General features: G+C 46.4%; 1 protein-coding gene across 1 annotated transcript in view; it reads left to right on the top strand.

Moving 5' to 3' along the window:
* Positions 1-4399: 4399 nt before the first annotated feature.
* Positions 4400-21605, top strand: part of LOC119181479 (Na(+)/citrate cotransporter) — a 42078-nt gene continuing 24872 nt past the window's right edge. The window contains exons 1-4 of the mRNA XM_037432736.2: positions 4400-4658; positions 10952-11101; positions 12589-12704; positions 13184-13350. Of these exons, the coding sequence (XP_037288633.2) occupies positions 4422-4658; positions 10952-11101; positions 12589-12704; positions 13184-13350 (670 nt within the window). The 5' untranslated portion in view covers positions 4400-4421. The remainder of the gene's footprint in view (positions 4659-10951; positions 11102-12588; positions 12705-13183; positions 13351-21605) is intronic.

Below are 21605 nucleotides of genomic sequence, written 5' to 3'. Positions count from 1 at the left end.
AAACAGTGCGGGTCGTAGAATTCTTCTCATTTACTCCTTCCACATGCCAGCGTTCTCGGGTCACTTCTGTAACTTTCCAGAACGCTGCCAACGCCGTGCGGACATCTTCGTCCGAAACGCCGTGTAACAGCCAGTGAAGCCGCAGCCTCACCTTCTGCTCCTGAGGGTCGATAGCGAGGCAGCGGCGTCCCTTGACCTGGAGTTCTTTCAGTTCAGTCAACCTCTTCGTCACCTCCTGGCTGGTAAAGGTGACGGCCCACACATGGTTGATCTGGTAGGCGCCCAATGCAATTACGTCGGGAAGCAGTCGTTCCTTGTCCAGGGCATCCCGGAAATCTTCGACCTTGAAAGGCCTCACTCGAATATCACCGTGCAAAAACACTGTGTTCAAAACAATACGCCCTGTTGGCAGATTCGGCAAGATGATCTTAAAATCCTTGTCACTTTCGTCTGTTCTCCTGTTTCGTCTGTAATCCTGGGACGCTCCATTGTGACCAATATACACAAGATGCGCTGCGTGCTCGAGTGTAGCGATGCCAATCAAGTAGGGGTAGCCATTCTACAGATTGATCTCGAGAAAGCTTTTGATTGTGTTTCCCACAACCTTCTGCTTGCCATGCTTGACCATGTCAACGTTGGTTTTGTAATCAGAGATGGAGTATCTATGGCATACCGGAACTGCACGACCCGACAGGTAATCAATAAGACGCTAGGAGATACAATTAACATAAAGCGTTCTGTCCTTTAGGGCTGCCCGCTGAGTCCCCTACTTTTCAGTTTATATATAGAATCGCTGTGCTTAGCAATAAATCAAAACAGTTGCATTCGTGGCTTTAGATTACAAGAATCCGAAGTTAAAATTTTGGCATATGCCAACGATGTGGCTGTTTGTTGTATCGATCAAGATAGTGTTACCACTACCATCAGTGTGGTTAAAAGGTTCGGCAATGCAACTGGCAGTCTAGTAAACTGGGGAAAGTGTCTGGGTTTCTGGCATGGAGAGTGGTCGTCAAGACCAGACTATTTTTCCAATGTTAAATGGGTGACCACACCTGTCAAGTACCTTGGGGTGCCACTGGAATTTTATAAAGATAATGAGAACTACTGGCAAGAACAAGCGAAAGAAATCCGGACGAAAGCCAACAGATGCAACGGTAATCATCTGTCAGTGTTTTCTAGGGCGACTGTCTGTAATCTTTTCTTTGCCTCAAAACTTTGGTATGTGATGCAAGTATTGCATTGTTCAAGGGCAAACATACAGAAGGTCCATCGCATCTTCGCAGTGTTCGTGTGGGCTTCGAACTGGGAGAAATGCAGTCGAACTGTTTCGAAAAGTGAAACACGGAGGGTTGGGTTTAACACATCTTTTCATACGCCAAGTCGTAAATAGGTTCTTTTTTTTTCACTACACAAGGGACCCTTTCTTATGTACAGTGTGCCAAATGAGACTGATGCGGGCTTTACCTGGATATGTGGTTAGCACGAATGACATGACCGGTGCTGTGCGCGGGTATCTTAAGGAGGTTATTCTAAGTGTACGGTTTTTATGTGTTAGATTTTCCAATAAATATTTGTTTTCAGTGACTCGAAAGAAGTTGTACAAAGATGTATGTGATGTTGTTTTACCTGAACCCCTGTACCGTGCCATGTACGCTAGAGGTGAAGGGAAAGATGTGCTTAAACGAGTGAAGAGAATGCAAGTGGGTCCTGCCACGAAGTCTTTCTTTTTCAAGCTGCACACAGGTACATTATCTGTCAGGACATTTGAAGCAGACCGTGGTTTTTACTCACCTTGGGGGACGAATTGCCTTATCTGTGAAAAACCGGAAACTATTGACCATGTTTTCTTACATTGTTGGGAGGGAGTATATTTTTGGGATGTACTTCAAAGGACGTTACAGGAAGAATTACCTTTAAATTCATATGGTATAAGATTTCTGCCAATAGTGGACGAAGAGGGAATGTCTTTTGATTTGATTATGCTATGTGGACTTCACTGTTTATGGCGGGCCCGTATGGCGGGTTTCTATCGCGATCAGGATGCACGGCCTGCACGAATGTATTTCCGTGAATGTATGGCCAAGTTTGTTGAACTGCAGAAAACTCAGGAGATTTTACCTGAGTGGTTGTCGAGGGTAGAGCCCTTGGCAGAACTTAGGGAATTTTAATTTCTGTCGGACTGTTACTGCTTGTTTTTGTTGTGCTTGTGGTTTGATGTACGCACCTATAAACAGGCAATAAAGCAAAAAAAAAAAACCGGCATGGCTCGATGGTTGAGTACTGGGCTGACATGCAGGGGAGCCGGGTTCAAATCTCATAGTGTCCTTGGTATTTTTATTTACAGAGTTTTTTTTTCTTTCGTGCGATAGCGGTTACGGACACCAATGGCGGCGGCGGACAACTACGGCGCACCCATAGCAGCTTTCGCTGTAAAAAATATGCGTCATCACGCAAGAACAACCCATCGCTCTCTTGTGATTAGATTTGATTGGTAAATAGGCGTTCATTTGTGAGAATGAACTTCAGTTTGAAGTTAGCGCTCTCCTAACCTTCGTGTTCCTTCATGTGTCGTTGTTTTGTCGCTCATCTTGTTGAACTATGAAGACCTACGAGCTCGCTAAAATTTCAGTTCTTAGATAATATTTGATTTTATACTAGTGTAAAATGAAATAGATATAAAAGAATGTTCGAACTGTGGCATGATTGCGTACATCTGGTTAAAGCTTCGACTTATGAGACTTCCAGTGATCACTTATATGTGCGTATGGTCGACCTTTTTTGTTTTTGTTTTGCGCAGAGTATTGAAAATTTCGCGGACTGAGAGAAGGGCCGCATTATCGGTCACAAGGGAGGACAGTGCCCACTGTTTACTTCAAGCGACTGTCCTGACACTGAAGATTTCATGTTCATGTTCAACAGCTCCCGTTGTGTTGTTGTTCATGCCTTCATTTGTAACCAATTGTTTCCATTGCATCTATTGCATCGTTGTACCTTTGTATTCATTGTATGATGACATTCCATCCCGTTCTTTTGTACATGCATGCCACGTCTGCCATGTATATTGTAGTAATTATGTGCTTAATACAGCATAGTGCTGCACAACTTGTGTGTGAGCCCTTATTAGTGAAAAAGTATGAGTTTCTTTTTTGTAGCTGGTGTAAATAAAGGAGTTGTAAGCTACCGACTTTGTTGGAAATTAATGGTAGCCAAGTGAGAGGCGAGAGAGACGCAGTATAGATGAATTACCATATGGCTACATTCCTCAGGCGAAAGCGATTAGTCCCAGTGGTGTTAAAAAAACTTGCATATAATGAATTTTTTAGCAATTGGATTGGATTGGATTTGATAAACATTTATTTGGTCCTCCGAAACACAGATCACTGTGTTGCGGGCAGCTCCCACGTGGGGACTGAGATGCCGAGCTCCTCAGCCACCTCGCGGGCTTGGTGGACAGCCCAGAGCTGATCTGCCAAGGACGTGCTGCGGATTGCCGCCTCCCATCTGGCAGAGGTGATGTTCGATAAATGAGCGAATTCGGTACACTGCCAGAGCATGTGTCCTAATGAAGCTATTTCCCCACAATGTGGACAAAGATTACTTGGGTATAGGTCAGGGTACATGATGTGTAACATTTTCAAAGTAGGGTACATCCGCGTTTGCAAAGGATGAAGGAAGGAGCACAAACTGTGCGAAGCTTTACTCGCGCAAAGTGGCTAAAAGATGAATTAATTCCAACTACGCCGGCTAGGAGTGTTGCTTTATTAAATTTGACCATTGTTAGTGCACCCATGACGTTCCTAGAAACTTACGTTAGCTTGATTACACTCAACAACAAGATTGCAGATTTTAAAAATACAACACTTGTCGGGATATAACGTCTCAAAACCACAATATGATCGTGAGGGACGCCGTTGCGGAGAGTTACGGAAATTTCTGTCATAAGGTGTTCTTTGACACGCACCAAAATCTACGTACTTACAATGAGCTCTACCACTTTGCCTCCACCAAATTGCAGTCGCCGTGGCCAGGATTAGGCTAAACGTCTTTTTTTTTTTTTACAATCTCGCATGAACAGCACAACGAAGAGATTTGGTAGTAAGCTTTTTTCCGTCTGTCAGATATTATAATCCGCCAGCTGAGTGACGGAAGTTGAGAAGTTCGTACTAACCATTCTTCGCCGTACAAGTCACTAACTAGCCGACGGCAATGCAGACGGAGCCCGTTTGACTTCCCACAATAGAATGACGAAAGGCCGTCTGCAGTCACTGTCAAGACGCGAGTAAGTGGCGTACGTGTTAGCTCGCGAAGTTGCTCGTGACTTCCAAGTATGCAAACTGATCCGGTATCCCGCTGCTATTTCTCCTCCTTTTCTGCCAAAGATTCCACTGCTAACCGCCGCACGTCGCTTGCTGCTTCCAAGCATGAAGAAACTTTTTTTTTACGTTACGCAAGCTTACTTCGTGCAGAGCGTTCTCAGCCCACAGCAGAGTGCTTCGGAGCTCGAAGTGGTACGGATGCCGTCGAAGATCGTACTCCGGACGCCCACCACAGAAAATGCGAAGAAGGTCGTGGCTGGGGCCCTTAAAATATGGAGACAGATCGCGATGGTCCTGGTTCCTCTTTTCCTGCTGCCTTTGATTTTCCTCGAAGATGCTCAGGTATGACGTTGCGGAAGTCGTACGCTAAATGAACCAGCGCCCTTCACGCGCAAACTGCCTCAGGGCAGCGCCATCGCAGAATGTTGCTGTTAATTAGAGATGCAAGTATCGATAAGGGGTGCACAGCAGAGGCAGCGATGATTATCTTTGTACAAGCTAGGTTAGTCTGAGAGAACAGCCAGCCATTTGGTGGGCATGAACGTCTCTTTTCACGCATGGTGTACTTCACCTTGCGTCCCTTAAGCTAGTTACTCATGGAGAAGTCAGAATAGCCTGAGAGGCTTTCTTGGGTACAATGCCCCTCGGCAAAGGGAAGGCTATCCTTCGGGAGAAGAATTTCTTTCTCATGCACTGAGCAGTAAAAATCTTCTAATTTCTGAGAAGTCAAAAATCTTCCTAATTTCAAGAGCATAAATGCGTCTCTGCAGCGTCTGATTAAGTACTTTTTACCATAGGTCGGCACTCTGAGGGACTACTCACTCATACTCACTCACCACAATTTTTTCAGCCTTCATCCTCACTCACGTTCATACTCACGTCTACTCCCACTCATAGGCCCTCACTCACGTTCATACTCACTCCTTCTCACACTCAAAGTACTCACTCACGTTCATACTTCTTGTCACACTCAGAGTACTCACTCACGTTCATACTCACTCCTACTCACACTCATGAGTACTCACTCACGTTCAAACTCACTTCTACTCACACTGAAAGTACTCATTCACGTTCATACTCACTCTTACTCATACTCATGAGAACTCACTCACGTTCATACTCACTTATACTCCTACTGAGAGTACTCACTCACGTTCATACTCCCTCCTACTCACACTTATGAGGACTCACTCACGTTCAAACTTACGCCAACTCACACTCTAGGCCCTCACTCACGTTCATACTCACGACTACTCACACTGATGAGTACTCACTCATTTCATACTCGCGACTACTCACACTTGTGAGTACTCACTCACATTCCCACTCACGCCAGCTAGCACTCATAGGACCTCACTCACGTTCATACTCACGACAACTCACACTGATGAGTACTCACTCATGTTCATACTCACGCCTACTTACAGTCACTCACGTTCATACTCACGCCTACTCACACTCATTGTTCATGGCTCACGTTCATACTCACGACTACTCACATTCTTAGAGAAACACGGACTGCTGGGCGAGTTGGTAATTCATATTAACTGAGGTGCGCGAAAAATTGAAGTACAGAAGGAAGACTCCTCGAGACAGCGCGCCGTGTCCTGGTGTCTCCTTTTTGTACTTCAATTTTTCGTGCACCTCAATTGAGACTCATAGTTACTCACTCACCTTCATACTCACGCCTGCTCAAGATCATAGGCCCTCACTCACCTCCGCACTCACATAAGAATTCACCTTCATATTTACGCCTACCCATACTCAGGCGCACTCACCCACGTACTTTTACATTCACATACTCGTCATCCTCACAGCAGGACAAAGGCCTCTCCCCTGTTCCGCCAGTCAACTCGGTCCTTTGCTTGCTGTTGCCACTTCATACCCGCAAACTTCCTAATCTCATCTGCCCACCAAACTATGTCTCCCCTTTTCCCGCTTTCCTTCTCTTGGAATCTACAAAATAACCGACAGAAAACGAAAGTAATGAACAACAACCTCGAAAGAAAACAGCACTTCGAGATAGGTGGCAGTGCACAAGTTGGAAAATGTATATACGTCTACTTAGGCCAGGTAGTACCTGGAGAGCCGAGCCACGAGACTGAAGTAACTAGAAGAATAAGAGTGGGGTGGAGAAGATTCGGCAAGCATTCTCAGCTCATGGCTGGTAGATTGTCACTATCCCCTCAAGACGAAGGTATATAACAGCTGCATCTTGCCGGTACTTACCTGCTGAGCAAAAACCTGGAGGCTTACGCAAAGGGTTCAGCTTAAATTGAGGACGACGCAGAGAGCGATGGAAAGGAAAATAGTAGTTGTAACCTTAAGAGTCAAGAAGAGAGCAGAGTGGATCAGAACGAACCGGGGTAAAGGATATCATAGTTGAAATCAAGAAGAAGAAACGGACATGGGCCGGGCATGTAGCACGTAGGCAGGATAACTGCTGGTCATTAAGCATAACTGACCGGATTTCCAGAGAAAGCAAACGGGTTAGGGGGAGACAGTAAGTTAGGTGGGCAGATGAGATTAGGAAGTTCGCGGGTACATAATGGCAGCAGCAAGCACAGGACGGAGTTGAGTGGCGGATCATGGGAGAGACCTTTGTTCTGCAGTGGACGTTGTCAGGCCGATGATGAATATTAACATTGAGGTAGCGTTACGTGTACTCAGGTTACTCAAGAAACAATCGAGCTGAACAATTGTCGCTTTCTTTAAGGGTAGGTAGGCTCCACAAAAAGGCAATGACTCAGCGCAATTACGACGCACCTGCACATTCATTTGTGTGCCATGACGCGTAGGAGACGCTGAGACATCGTTTAGAATCTCAGTAATGTGTTACAAGCACTCAAAACGCGCTTTCGTAGGCTACGACGCACGCGCGCGAAACAGAGACGCTCTCGACAGCTTCAGTATACTACACGGCCGCCGCTATGATTACCCGCCAGAACCCAAGACGTTGCCATGCCATCCGGCTCGGCCACTTCGTTTGTTCCACTGCCCTATATAGCCCCTTCTGACTGCACTAGCGGGACAGGCGGGCGCCGGGGCCTCGCCGCCACGTCGGCGCCGCGGCGCCGCGGCCACCCCGGCCGCACGGCCACTGGTAGGTGTTCTGTGGCCCGGCGCGACCGTCGAGACGGCGCCTCCCCTCTGCCTCGCCTTCAGATGGAATTCGTTGCGTACGGCAGTTTTGCATTCGAGAAATTGTGCGCATCTTCGGAGATGTTTTCCTTCCTCTGTGGGTCGCGCTCACGCGGAGACTTCGTTGGCTCCGTGCCCGCACTGACGATTGCAGGGGGCCTTATTTATGGATCTGCGGACGCGGTTAACGTTCTTTGGCAGTGTGCGTACGCAGGGTTATCGCGGACAGCCGAATGAAACGGTAATTAACGAGTTGCGTTATGTGTGTTTTAGATGCGGAGCATCTTATACTCGCGCCTTGTAGTGCGCCGTCCGCGCCGTCCGCGCCGTCCGCACCGCTTCTCGAACATTCGACAGCTGACGCGCGCGCATGCGCCGTCGCGCCGTCGCCCACTCTTCCACCATCTGTGCATCCCTTCCTCCTCTACACACCGCGCGCGCTTCACTCCTCCACCATCTGTGCACCCTTCCTCCTCTACACACCGCGTTCGACATCTACAATTCTCCTGATTCTCCAGTGGACGCGCATGTGGCGTCGCGCTTCGAGAACATTCAACAGCTGACAGTGCATGCGCCGTCGAGCTGTATATATACTCAAGGTCGGCGCTCGCTCGCTCAGTTGCCGCTCGTCGGTTGGTTTGTACGGCGCGTCGACGTCCAAGGTCGCGGTGAAATGAATTCCAACGAATCCACAAACACAATGATCGACGTCCCTTCGACCAGCGCCGCCCTTTCGCATACGTGTGTACGTGTTCACTCATTTAACACCCCCTCCTACAACCACGTTAACCAATTTAGCCATCGACCCAAGTAAGTCGCAATTTAACACCCCATTTCACAACCACGTTAACCAATTTAGCCATCGACCCAAGTAAGTCGCACTTTAACACCCCGTTAACCAATTATATGGTCCGCATCCTCCTCAGTGTTCCCCCGAGGGAAGCTGCGGGCAATTTTTTTGTACTAGCCCGCGTTAGGTGAATGATAGCATAAATTATCAAGGGTGATTGGGCGCTTATTGCACATTGTATCTGCACTGTTGAAGGCATAATAAGCCGCCGAAAAGTGAAACGAGGTTAGAGAATGAAACGGTGATGCGAACAGGGTCCGATTACGCTATCGCATACTATACTATTGACGGCGAAGCTCAACCGTCCTCCAAGCTTTCCTTTTTTTTTTTCTTAATGGGGCACTGAGAAGGCGAAGTTTGCACACAGCTTCGCGCTTGAGAGGTCATGAGATCAGTTAAGGTTTTCGTTCAAGGCAACCTTCACTTGAGGGACTACGCAGAGATAGAAACTGCAAAATCGCTGCGCACAATGTGCGTAGCGCACACGATGTGCTTTCTCTCGCGGGCCACTTCAGCGTGTTTTTTTTCGTCGCTCTCGCAGTGCATTTCTTTTTTCTGAACCGGATCACGCGGAGATTTTCGTTAAAGGGCTTCTCAAGACCTTGTTGTTTTACATGTATTATCAGCGCGTAGCGTAGATTGAAGGCGCAAGAGGTAAGTGCAGCAAGAACGGTAGCTATAGGAACAGGCAGTTCAAAGTTATGCAGCCTAGAAAATTCAAGTTACAATAAAATAGACGGCTACCCTCAACTCGAGTTTTGCGCGGTCACCTCGCCCCCTCCCCCCATCTGATGTAAGATGGCTCGCCCAGTTTCCAAGCTAACTGAAGGCTTTTACGTACAGGAAGCTTGCATGCCATAGTGCCCGTTATTTCCAACGTATTGAGGACGCCTTTGCGGTGGTTACAAATATTTATCACACTCATAGTAACTCACTCATGTTCCTAGTCGTTGCTACTCACACTCACAGCAACTCACTCACCTTCGCAGAAAAGTCTACTCACACTCATGAGTACTCACCCACGTTCGTACTTATTCCTACTCACATTCATGAGCTCTCACTCACTCCTAATCACACTCATGAATACTCACTCACATTCATACTAACGAATACTCACACTCATCAGTACTCACTCATGTTCAAACTCCTACTCACACTCATGAGTACTCACTAACGTTCATACTCTCTCCTTCTAAGACTCAGAGTACTCACTCACGTTCATACTCACTCCTACTCACACTCACAAGCTCTCACTCATTCCTACTCACACTCACAAGCTCTCACTCATTCCTACTCACACTGATGAATACTCACTCACGTTCATATTTAGGGATACTCACACTGATTAGTACTCACTCACGTTCAAATTCACATCTACTCACACTCATGAGTGCTCACTCACGTTCATACTCACTCATACTCACACTCAAAGTACTCACTCACGTTCATACTCACTCTTACTCACTCTCACAATGCTCACTATTCCTAACTATTCCTACCTATTCCTAACCTATTCCTAACTTATCCTTTGGAAAGAAATATAGAAAAGACGGTAAAATCACCAAGGTCAACCGCACATGCCTCCAGTTTTTCATGGTCCAGAAAGAAAATAGTTATTGGACAAAAAAAATCAGAGGGGGAGCTACGAGTGTGTCGTTTCCGTCGCATGTTCCCGTCGTCACTCGCGAAGCTGGTCACTGGAACGTGGAGCTTGAAAACATCAGAAAATGTGCCCGTATCTGAGTATTGGACGTACTGGCCCTCGTCATATCGACCTCCATCACGTAGACAACAGAGATGAAGTGCGTATCTAGAGAAATGTGCTTGACAAGCTCGCCCCGAATTGAAAGGAGGAATTTGATTAATTGATAAATCGTATGGAGCATGTGAGCGCTTATCTAGTCCAGTATCCGCTAAGAAATATTTTAAGGTGTTTGCCTTCTGCTGGGTGAGCGAAAAAAAAAAGAACAACCTTATTTATTATGTCCTAATGAACAATGGTGGCGAAAGGAAGGCGAGGGATCCTTTTCGCAGCAGGTCAACTCAGCCCTTTTCAGGACAGCCGCCTGAACGGCACGGTTGCAGCTGCGCACAGCAGCCTCCCACAACTGCTGACCACGAGCAAGTGCAGAGTTCTTCAGCGGTGGCGAAAGTTCGTCGCAGCACCATCTCCTTCCTATATTGTCAATGTTAAGAAAAGTAAAAAAAAAAAACAACCACCCGTTTGTAGCACGAAGCCACATGGAAATCCATACGGATTTCTCAGAAATAAAAGCTTCTCAGTTGCCGAAAAATTCGTCCTGGTACGGCGTTCGAACCCGGGACCAACGCCTTTTCGGGGCGGTCGCTCTGGCAATAGCAATATTGTCATCGCAATTTACAGTATTGTCAATATATGGGGGTTGGCGTTGTGCCCCCCTGCCTACCGTTAATATTATTATTATTATTATTATTATTATTATTATTATTATTATTATTATTATTGAGCTGAAGATTTCGCTATGTGTATATAAACCTCAACCTTACCACGCCAATCAAGCCAGAACAAAACGTACGTATGGTTCATGCCGATATAGATTACCGTTTTGCTGTGTTCGCCCGGGGGAGTCTACGGATTTGTTTTAACGAGACCAGTGCTCTGCAGAAAGCTCGTTGCGCCTACGTGGTGGCTGTTGTGGGGTTCTACTGGATCACGGAGCCCATTCCACTGGGAGCTACGTCGTTGATTCCCATCGTACTATTCCCGATGCTCGGAGTCCTTACAACGGAGCAGACGTGTGTGCTCTACATGAATGTGAGTATGCCAGTGAAAAAATAAATTCTTCTCGCGTCTTTTCGCCACGTATAACGAAATTACAGCGTATTACCGAGAGAATCGCGAGACACATATACGCGGCCCCGCAGGCAGATATGTCAAGAGAACAGGCCACGATGTGGAGGCAAATCCAAACAGATTCTTTGCCCAGCCCTCGTCGGCCGTCGAAAATTTATCTACTAGAGATTACACCAAACTGCCGACGTTGCAGCTGCGTGAAAGCTACCCAAAATCACATTCTTTGGGAATGCCAGAGTAACCCTTCACCAAGAACAATACTGCCAGCTTCCTCCCTCGAGGCGTGGAAGTCGCTCCTGTCGTCAGCCGACTACCGTCTTCAGGCAGAAGTGGTTAACTGGGCCGAAACGGTGGTGGCAAGCTTTTGGCCACCCCCCTTGGAACCACCGGCAAATTAAGTTTACCGATCTTGCTATGCCATCAATAAAGTTGTTTTTCTCTATTTCGTCTTTCATACCGTGAAAAACGTGCGAAAGAAATCTTGTTCTTCGTTTGAGACATCAATTCATTCAATAATCTTTTTCGTTTTATTCTGAAAATGAATGAATGAATGAATACTACTGAGAGACTAATCAGACATTACTTTTTGCGCGTAGGCATCTTACAAAGTCGATTTTTGAAAACTTCATTCTCTACACTTTTTCGGATTAAATTCCAATCAATGTACGTAGGCTTGTGCTTAAACTCTAAACTGTAAAACGTTTCACTTGTTGAAGTATGTTTTGTTTCTTTTTTTGTAGTCATCTGTTGAGCAAGGTTTTTCAATGTTATAATTTTTAATCTTTCTTGAAAACAATTTATTATTTCTGTAGATGGACAAAACAATATAATCATTCGCATATGCCACTCTTGCATGACGGCCTACACCTAAAGAATTCAATCAATAAATGAGAGAGTGGGCTGAACTGTTTACTCCTGTTGGAAAACATATTTTCCCCATTGATGATCAGTGCATCGGCTCAAAACAATGTGCCATTTGAAAAGTCTGGAATGGTACAAATTCACAGAATTCCCGCAGTAGCCTCCATGAATGCCAGGTATATTTCACGCCTCAACCACCTCCTCGTTCATTTACTTCTTACATATTATGGGAAATAGAAGTATGTAAATAACTCGTCCAAAATCACGCACGGGCGGCTTCAATAACTGCCACTAAAGTAAGCACCAAGAAAATGATACTCGATCGTTTTGTTTTCAATCTATGAACGGCTTGATTGCGTGTTGTGCTATACAAGATAACATACCTGTCTGTTTGGAATCGATACATCGATCAGACAAGGTCTAGACGATGTTGTGGTATTTCGACAAATTCGCATGAAATATCATGAAATGCGGGTACCAGTGCGTGCACTCTTTCTTGATAGTAAACATAACTTTACGGTGTGTCACGATATCGATAAGTTAGGAAAACTACGTTCACCTATATTAATGTTTTTTTTTTACTCCAGGAAACAAATATCATGTTTGTCGGAACTCTTATAATGGCTATCGCCATTGAACATTCTCACCTGCATCAAAGAATAGCCCTCAAGACACTTTGCCTGCTGGGCACTGGCATCAAAATGTGAGCTCCTTTTCACTTCCTCGACACCGTTAGAATAGGACAATGCGGCCGTTTGCAGGGGGTCCTCGCAAGAAGCCTATGTAGATACAACTTGATGCTGAAAGCACGACAACACACGACCCGTTAGCGCAGTTTTCGGTTTCAGGAGGCTTGCTTTGTAAATTGCGCTACAGCAAACTTTTAAAGCGGCATCACCATAATAATGATGCTTAATGCACGGCGTGGGTGCCAATATGAAACTATAAAGCGACTTGAAAAAGGTATATGTCGTACTACTATAGCGTTTGCGTTACACTTCAAACCGATCAGCGATCTGAAATACGTTCTCGTCGACAACATAGAACGCTTAAGAGTGCCAGAATACTACTTAAAAAGTTATAATAGTTCTTTATGCCGATATTTATTATGCTGAAGATTTCTTGCAATGCAAGAAACCCATTCATCATGCACCTTGCAATTTTTTTCCCGCCACAATACAGGCTCGTGTTTGGCATCATGTTCATCTCCATGTTCCTGTCCATATGGATCAACAACGTGGCAATCACCGCAATGATGATGCCGGTAATCAACTCGCTCTCACACGAGCTGCTGCAGGAAAGACGCAGAAGCCTGTCGAGGGGCAACATCGATGTCGAGGGCATAGCAGGTGTGTATGAAGTTTTTTTCTTTTGTTTCTGTTCCTGGGAGTGTTATTCAGCACCCGCTACTCGTGACGAACGCGAGCGACTTGAGTTACATGGACGTGAGTTGCATGGACATAAGTCAAAACATAAATTGAACTGGAGGCAACACCACAAGTTTTTATTGAAGAATATAGGTATACATAGGTACATTACAATGTAAACAGACAGCACAGGTAAAACGTGAATACAATAAAACCTCGTTCATCTGAATTTCACGGGATCGAAGGAACTGCCCGAATCAAACGAATATCGAAAGCATCAAGAAAACTATCAGAACTGTTTCATCAATGCATCTTCGGTTTGTCGAGGAATGCCTAATTACAGTAATTATTTTGTGTAAATTATACAGTACAAAAGATACGATTCATCTATGTGCGGCTTCGTTCACAATGTGAACATGACCAAGACCACGTTCGTTGAGTCGAAGGGTGCTCTGAACCCACGCCTTATTAGGTACCGACAACGTAGTTGCAGATGATGACGTTTTCCTGAACGCCCGAAGACGTTCCGGCTGTCAGCAAATGCCATTTTCGCTGCTTCGGGTAGCATATTGGTAGTTCTTGATCCCTGGTGCTCTCCGACGATCGATCGGATTAACGACTGTTTCACGGCATTGGGCAAAATATGTATGCTGACCGGGAGACATCTTAATTATACGAGATTTGTGTTTAGAAAAAAAGTGTTCAACAATTCACAGTACTTAGTACTCCACTACGTGAAAGCGGAAAGCTATCCTAGAAACAGACAATATTGACAGGATTGATTCCTCGATCCTGTCTCCCACGCCATAGCATCGATAAAGCCTGTGTTTAGAAACATATATTGTCACAGACGTGAATAACATTTCACCAGAACATTTTCTTCTTGACATACAATAACGATGACAAAACATACTTCAATTACATGAACATGGATATGAGAAGACGTGGATAAAACATGTACATTCGATGGTTCACACAAACACAGCCACACAAAAATGTATCAAAAAAGGACAGATACGCATTAGAATATTGCAAAGTAAACAAGAGGCACAAATAAAACCTGATTATGCACATTTCGCATATATACATGTTGGCATGTCATTCTGCCATCACGTGAACACATCAGCCTAGCAATACCAGGCCGGCCGAAAGACGTTTCACTCGTCCGTCATAGACCGACACGAAAGGGCAAAATCAGTGCCGAAGGGATTCCTCTTCACCGAAGAAAAAGAGCTCCTTCGACAAAACAGACAGCAGGTCCGAGTACAATCGCTCTAGGATCGGGAAGAGCGCTGGTTCTTTCTGCCAGGAGCAGAAAGAACCAGCAACAATGAGAAGACAAGCGAAGCGGCCTCGAGAACAACGCCCAGAATAAACGAAGCGATTTAATCTAAAGCGGCGAAATCCAGCATGTACGGATCTAAAAAAAACAATAAAAACACGAGCAGTGACACAATGCCTCAGAAAATGCTGATTTGTTTCCCGAAGGGAGCAGTTAGGGCATGTTGCTGACTGGACCATTCTACACCTTTCGAGGCGGTCGAGGGTGAGAAGCACACCCCCGCCCAGGCGCCCCATGAAGTCTCGGAGGTGTCCAGGCAGAAAAGAAGCCGTTAACCTGCTCCAAGGCACCCGACTAGAGCGAGCACGGCGGGCTGGGGGAGCCGACGGAAGCAACAAAGCAGAAGCTGTCTCAACTATGTGGTTGTTCAACACATCTATGCCAAGACAGGTCGACTGGACATGGTGAAAAAATGCAACAGTTGTTGCATAAAACGCAGGAAGTGTTATTGACTGTGGCCCCCTGTTAAAGTGCACATTAGGCATCAAATGCCGGAGTTGGGTACCCAGAAAGTAATATGCAAGCGTTCGTGCGGGAGATTCCCCCCTTGCACTAAGCGCAAAAGGAAGCGAAGTGCCAGCAAAGCCTCCCTGAGAACGCTGCTGCCCCTGTGCCGCACGAGAGACCAACTCAGTGCCGCCTGACCAAAAAAAAAAAAAAGGAACACAAAGCCAACTGCAGTGATCGCAAGCTACGTAAAGACGGTTGCAAGACGTGAGAAGTGTACGAAGTGCGACCGCAAAATACAGTCTTCGCAAGCTACCTCCGCTCAAGAAGCGGAAAGTCAAAACCCCGTGCGTCTTGAATTTTTAGTCTTACTTCTTCAAGAGCGTTTAACCAAACGAATTCGCAAATGCCGTTCTGGGCTGTATAAAATACCCAAAATACGAAGGGACGTGGCCGGCTGAATAGGAAAAACGGCGATAGGCCTGGAGTTTCGAGATCTAATGAAGAAATACCGGGATTTGGAGATGTTCAACGCTGCACCTGAAATATCGCTATACTAGAAAAATACACGTAGGCTGCGTGAAAGGCTATCTTCATCTGAAACGTACAAGGTTATGTCATCAGCAAAAGCTGTGACTTTCACGACACTGCTACCAGGAAGCGCAAGACTCCGAACGCGTGAATCCACGTCAAGAGCGCGCAAATATGGCTCAAAGCTGAGAATAAACAGCACAGGAGACAATGGACATCCCTGACGGACCCCACCAGTATAATGGAGAAGACGGCACTCTCTCAGTGATCCAGAACTAGTGTGTTTTTTAGGGGCGAAGCTCCTTATAGCAACACCCATTTGTCTCTCGTAGCCGTTGTAATAGATAACAACTATAAAACTATAACATTTTGACCTCCAAGGTGGTGCCGGTGAGAGATTTTTTCTGTGCGTTGTTTAACAATAAAAAATAGTGCTCAATGTACATGCCAATGGCTGCTAATGGGGAATGAGAGACATGGGCATTCGGCTTTTAGTCAACGCGCACGCTGCGATCCCCATTAGCAGCCATTGGCATGTACATTGAGCACTATCGGACAAGAAAGGGATGCTACATTATACTCGCTGGGTGTAACCTCCTTAGCTTTAGAAAGGTTTAGCGAGCGTTGAGCCGCAGTGCCATGAATACAATGAACTTGTATATACCATGAATGAACTCAAGGTGGTTAAAAATGAGAAGCAGATACGAAGCGCAAGCCGTAAGAAAGTAAAAGCCGAATTCTCCGCCTCTCATTTCCCATTAGCAGCCATTGGCATGTACATTGAGCACTATCTGACTGAAAAAGTTTGCTACGTCATACTCGCTGGGCGTAACCTCCTTGGTTTTAGAAAGGTTTAGCGAGTGCTGGGCCACCATGCCATGAATACAGTGAACTAGTATATGCCATGAACTCGAGGTGGTTAAAGGTGGGAAGTAGACCCGAAGCGCAAGCCGTAAGAAGTGTGCGTGTGCCACCTCTTGTTTAGGCTTTGGAATGTCCACTGGATGGCGGTGCTTCTATACGGGGAATATATGATGAAAAGATGCGAGATGGTAGTACTTGGAGTGTTGAATGGATGGACGCACGGACACACAGACAGATGCATGGATGGACGCATGAACGGACGCAGGGGCGGATGCATGGACGAACGCAGGGATGGACGAACGAACAGACACACGAACGGACGGGCGGATGAAAGCATGGACGGTCACACAGACGGACGCATGGACGGACGGAAGCAAGAACGAATGGACGGACGAATGCTTCGCCCTACTCTCCATCATTCACTCCGTGGATATGCTGCCAATTTTTTTTAGACCAGTGTAGGCATTTCTGTTTGCTTCCACAAACGAATGAGGAAAGCCAAAGGCTGTGAGCACACTAAAGATATAGACCCATTGCATGTTCGTAAACACAGGTAGGTTGATGTCGACATTATGGGTAAAATTATGGCGACGTCCGCTCGTAACTTCCACCATAAGCGCCCAGGGCGGCGATGTGTGCCAACAAACAAAACTAAGTTGTGAGACGCGACTCACATCCAAAGGCGACGCAGCTCATCGGCATATCGTTTTTAAATGCGAAGCATTTCTTAGCGAACTTCGGCGACATTGAGCGTATCTATCTATCTATCTATCTATCTATCTATCTATCTATCTATCTATCTATCTATCTATCTATCTATCTATCTATCTATCTATCTATCTATCTATCTATCTATCTATCTATCTATCTATCTATCTATCTATCTATCTATCTATCTATCTATCTATCTATCTATCTATCTATCTATCTATCTATCTATCTATCTATCTATCTATCTATCTATCTATCTATCTATCTATCTATCTATCTATCTATCTATCTATCTATCTATCTATCTATCTGGCCGCCTTTTAGCTCTCCTGGCCGTTTCGATAATGGTATTAATACCAAACTTGGTATGGCATAACATGACCATATGAAGAACATATTTCACTAGTCATAACATCAAAATCATGACATGTATGTCATGGACGTCATGATTTACATTTCATGGTCCTGCAGCACTTGCGGTGGTTCCGTTTGCATGGCATGGCATGATTGCATGGCGAACACAAGCATCAGACCCTAACATGAAAATCATGACATTTGTGTCATGTAGCAACATGACTACATGCCACGCTGATGTGCGCTCGCGGCCGTTTCGCTAGCGTCACATATACCAAATTTGGCATTACAGTGCGTGAATGGGTGATGAAGGTATGTGGCTGGTGCAAACATGATTATCATGAGACGCGTTTCATGTAACAACATGACTACATGCCAAACTCATGGTGCGTTGGCGGCCATTTCGCCAGCTTCACTTATACCAAACTTGGTATTACGCGACGCGAACGGACGACATAGGTAAATGACACATCCAAACATGATAATCACGGCATGCGTGTCATGTAAGAACATGACTACATGCCATAGTCAAGGTGCCAATACATTTATACGTGACGCGGTGCGCGTGCTCGCCGGCGATCATTTCGTTGCGTCACGCCGGCGTTGCCAAGCCAGGCGCCGGTCCTGCCATATACTCGCAGGTGCGCGCCGTGCGGCGCTGCTTTGACGCTTGCGCGTTTCAGCGCGTCCGGCATCCCTCCGTCACAAAAAGAGGGAGACACAGTGTTGTCGGGGTAACGCATTGGCGCGAAATGCAGCATGTGGCATTTCGCGCAGGTTGCCGTTCGGCCGCGCCGACGGACGCTGGTCGCGCCGGTCGCGCCGGGCGTCAGACTATAGAGTGCTCGCGTTTTGCTAACGTAGCGTAACTGTGCCCCGCGTGCGCGTGCGTCCACGCTACATCGGAATATATTGGGCCCTTCATGATGCGCTCGCGGCTGTTTTGCTAGCTCCACATATACCAAATTTGGTGTTACGTGACGTCAATAGAGGACCAAATATACGACTGGTGCAAACTTGATAATCCTGACACGTGTGCCATGTAAGAACATGACAACGTACCCCTCTCATAGCGTGCTCGCGGCCGTTTCGCGATCTCCAAATAAACTAAATTTGGTATCACGTGACGTGAATAGATGATGAAGGTAAACGACACATACAAACATGATGGTCATGACACAGAAGTCATGTACGGCATCATTTACCTCCACCTCGTAACGTTGTGCTGATTTTAAAGTGACATATTAACCTTTATCATTCGTGCTTCACATATCATCGATTCCCACTGTAGGCGGGATCTGCAAATTTTTTCCCCACTGTTTTCCGAAATAACAGGTGTCGTAGGGTCAACTCCAACAGCAGCAGCCTGAAAACTGGCCTCATTTGTGCACTGAACATCAAGTGGCGTCTGAGAAGGCACGCCGACGGTGTTTGCAAAGCAGTGCGCTGCGCCTTTCGAAGCACCCGGTACCTGCACCAGCGGGAATGCCAACGCGCATAGCGTCGCATCGACAATCGAGCTTTTCTTGTGCGCTTCGTCCGAAGTAACTTGAAGGGGCGGGGCCAGCACAGCGTCCGTGACTTCCTCCACGTCCCTCGAGTCGGTTGTTGGTTCCGTTGCCGGGGTCAGTTGCGGAAAGGCACCAGCGGCGGCGTCTGAGTAAGAGCGCCGAACATGGCAAACCGCAGTTGGGTGGCCTTCCCCGCATTGTCGGCACGGGCAGTCACATCCTTCGTCAACGTGACCAAGCACACCACAGCGACCACAATACAGTGAGCTGTCGCAGTTAGCAAGTGGAACTTAAAAAAAAAGTATAACGAATTTGAGTACTTGGTACTCAACTATGAGAGCCACTGTGTGTTTAAAAAAATGTGGTTAACGATTTTGTGTACTTGGTACTCTACTATGGGAGAGCATAAAGCCGTCCCTTCTGAGATGACCTCAATGATTCACCTGGATCTACTCAGCACTAACAATTAATTACTGCATACATGTTTTCCAAGTGTTTTGGATAGTTGGTGTTACCATTCAGACACATTGTCATGTAACCTGTTTTAAGTGGAAAACATAAACGTCCTGGCAAAGCTTATGAGAGACTATGATGTCACTGCTTAGCCAAAGACCATATTTTAGGCAGGAGCGACGAACCTTTAGTTTTCTATGTGCTTGGTACTTACGTTAGCAAAGAAAACGTATTTACTAGTTCAAAGGAAACAAGCTTGCATGACAATCAACCGTAGTGACAAGCACACCGCGATATTGCTGCCTCGCTTGTATATATTATCAGGTTGTACCCGACCGGTAGAGATACGAAAAGTAATGAACCTGTGATGACGCCACTCTAAGCCGTCATCATGGCGTCAGACATTATATATATATATATATATATATATATATATATATATATATATATATATATATATATATATATATATATATATATATATATATATATATATATATATATAGGCAGGCCTGGTGGTTGACTGGCCGTAGCGTTGCATATAGACAAGTAGATCCTCCGTGAGCGGCCACAACGTGCTTTATTTCGACTTTTCAGCCTAGAGTCTGGCCTTCATCAGGATGAAGGCCAGACTATGGGCCGAAACGTCGAAATAAACTACGTTGTGACCGCTCACGGAGGATCTGCTTGACTAATATATATATATATATATATATATATATATATATATATATATATATATATATATATATATATATATATATATATATATATATATATATATATATATATATATATATATATATATTGTCAGCGGCACTCGAGTTCGCACAGCTGAATTCTCCGGCAGCGTCTCATTCTCCGGCAGCGCCTCCTTCTCCGGCAGCGTCTCTGTGCTTGCTCGGGAAACGCTGCACTGCGTTAACGTGGACTCCGAGCCCTGAGCGCGTCCACTCGACGCGGTTGCCCATTAGTTCAACGAACATCCAAAAAACAAAATTGAGCCTTCGAGCCGGGACCGCATAGCAACGCATCGCCAGAGAGAGGAGAACGAGCCGAGACCGCAGAGCAACGCATCTCAGAGTGAGCCGAGACGCGAGTGGCGTCGGACGTAGCCGATCGAGCTCCTGCACCGAGTCCAGTTTCCTTATACATGTAACCACTGCCGATTCACCTGTAACTTAGCACAATACAGTTTTTCTTAAAATTTGAACCTTGCCTTGACTACATTCATTCGGACATCGCTGACATGGCGCAGCCGACAGGATGTGAATCGACCGAGCTGCATGCGGAGGAGGAAACGACGCCACGAGAAGGAGTGACGCCGCGCCGTACATCGTCTCGGGACTCCGAAACGACCATCGTCGAAAGCGTGTTCACGACCCTCGACCACAACACGATGGCCAATGCAACGAAAAAGCAAATTGTCGACGAGCTGAGAGCACGAGGTCTACGGTGCTCCGGACGAAAGGACGAGCTCATCGCAAGAATCATCCGCGACAACATCACTCGCCAAGCCCTAGAGCCGACGGACTCGTCAACGAAGGACCAGGCTGCCTACGACGACGACAGGCAGGCGCACCTGGAGACACTGTCCGCCGACAACGCGAGGCTTAGCGCTGAACTGAGCAGCCTGCGAGCCCAGCTTAACCGTGCGACCACGAGTGAACGTGAGACATTGCACGAAGCCCATCAGAACGCTTCACTGCCAACAGAACGGGTGACAACTCCAACCCTCGGGCTGCACCATTCCGTCCCTGCTGACATAACAATGTCCTCGGGTTCGACGCGGCCACCGTCACTGAACGACGGCACCAACCAAGAAGCGGCACGCCCCGCCGCGCCGACCGTTTCAACGCACGAGGGAGAACCTTCCATGGCCCAGATCCTCGCCGCGCTCGTGAACACACAAGCCCTGCTCGCCAACACGCTGTCGAGAGGTCCACCGACGACGAGCCCGATCCAGATTCATTCCACAAGCGACACGTTTTCCTCAATCCCCTTGTTCGATGGGACGCCGCAAC

This window comes from Rhipicephalus microplus, chromosome 3 (genome assembly GCF_043290135.1).
Source record: "Rhipicephalus microplus isolate Deutch F79 chromosome 3, USDA_Rmic, whole genome shotgun sequence".
In the NCBI taxonomy this organism is placed as follows: domain Eukaryota; kingdom Metazoa; phylum Arthropoda; class Arachnida; order Ixodida; family Ixodidae; genus Rhipicephalus; species Rhipicephalus microplus.
The sequence above is the reverse complement of the archived record's forward strand: the minus strand, read 5'-3'. Positions and strand labels throughout refer to the sequence as shown.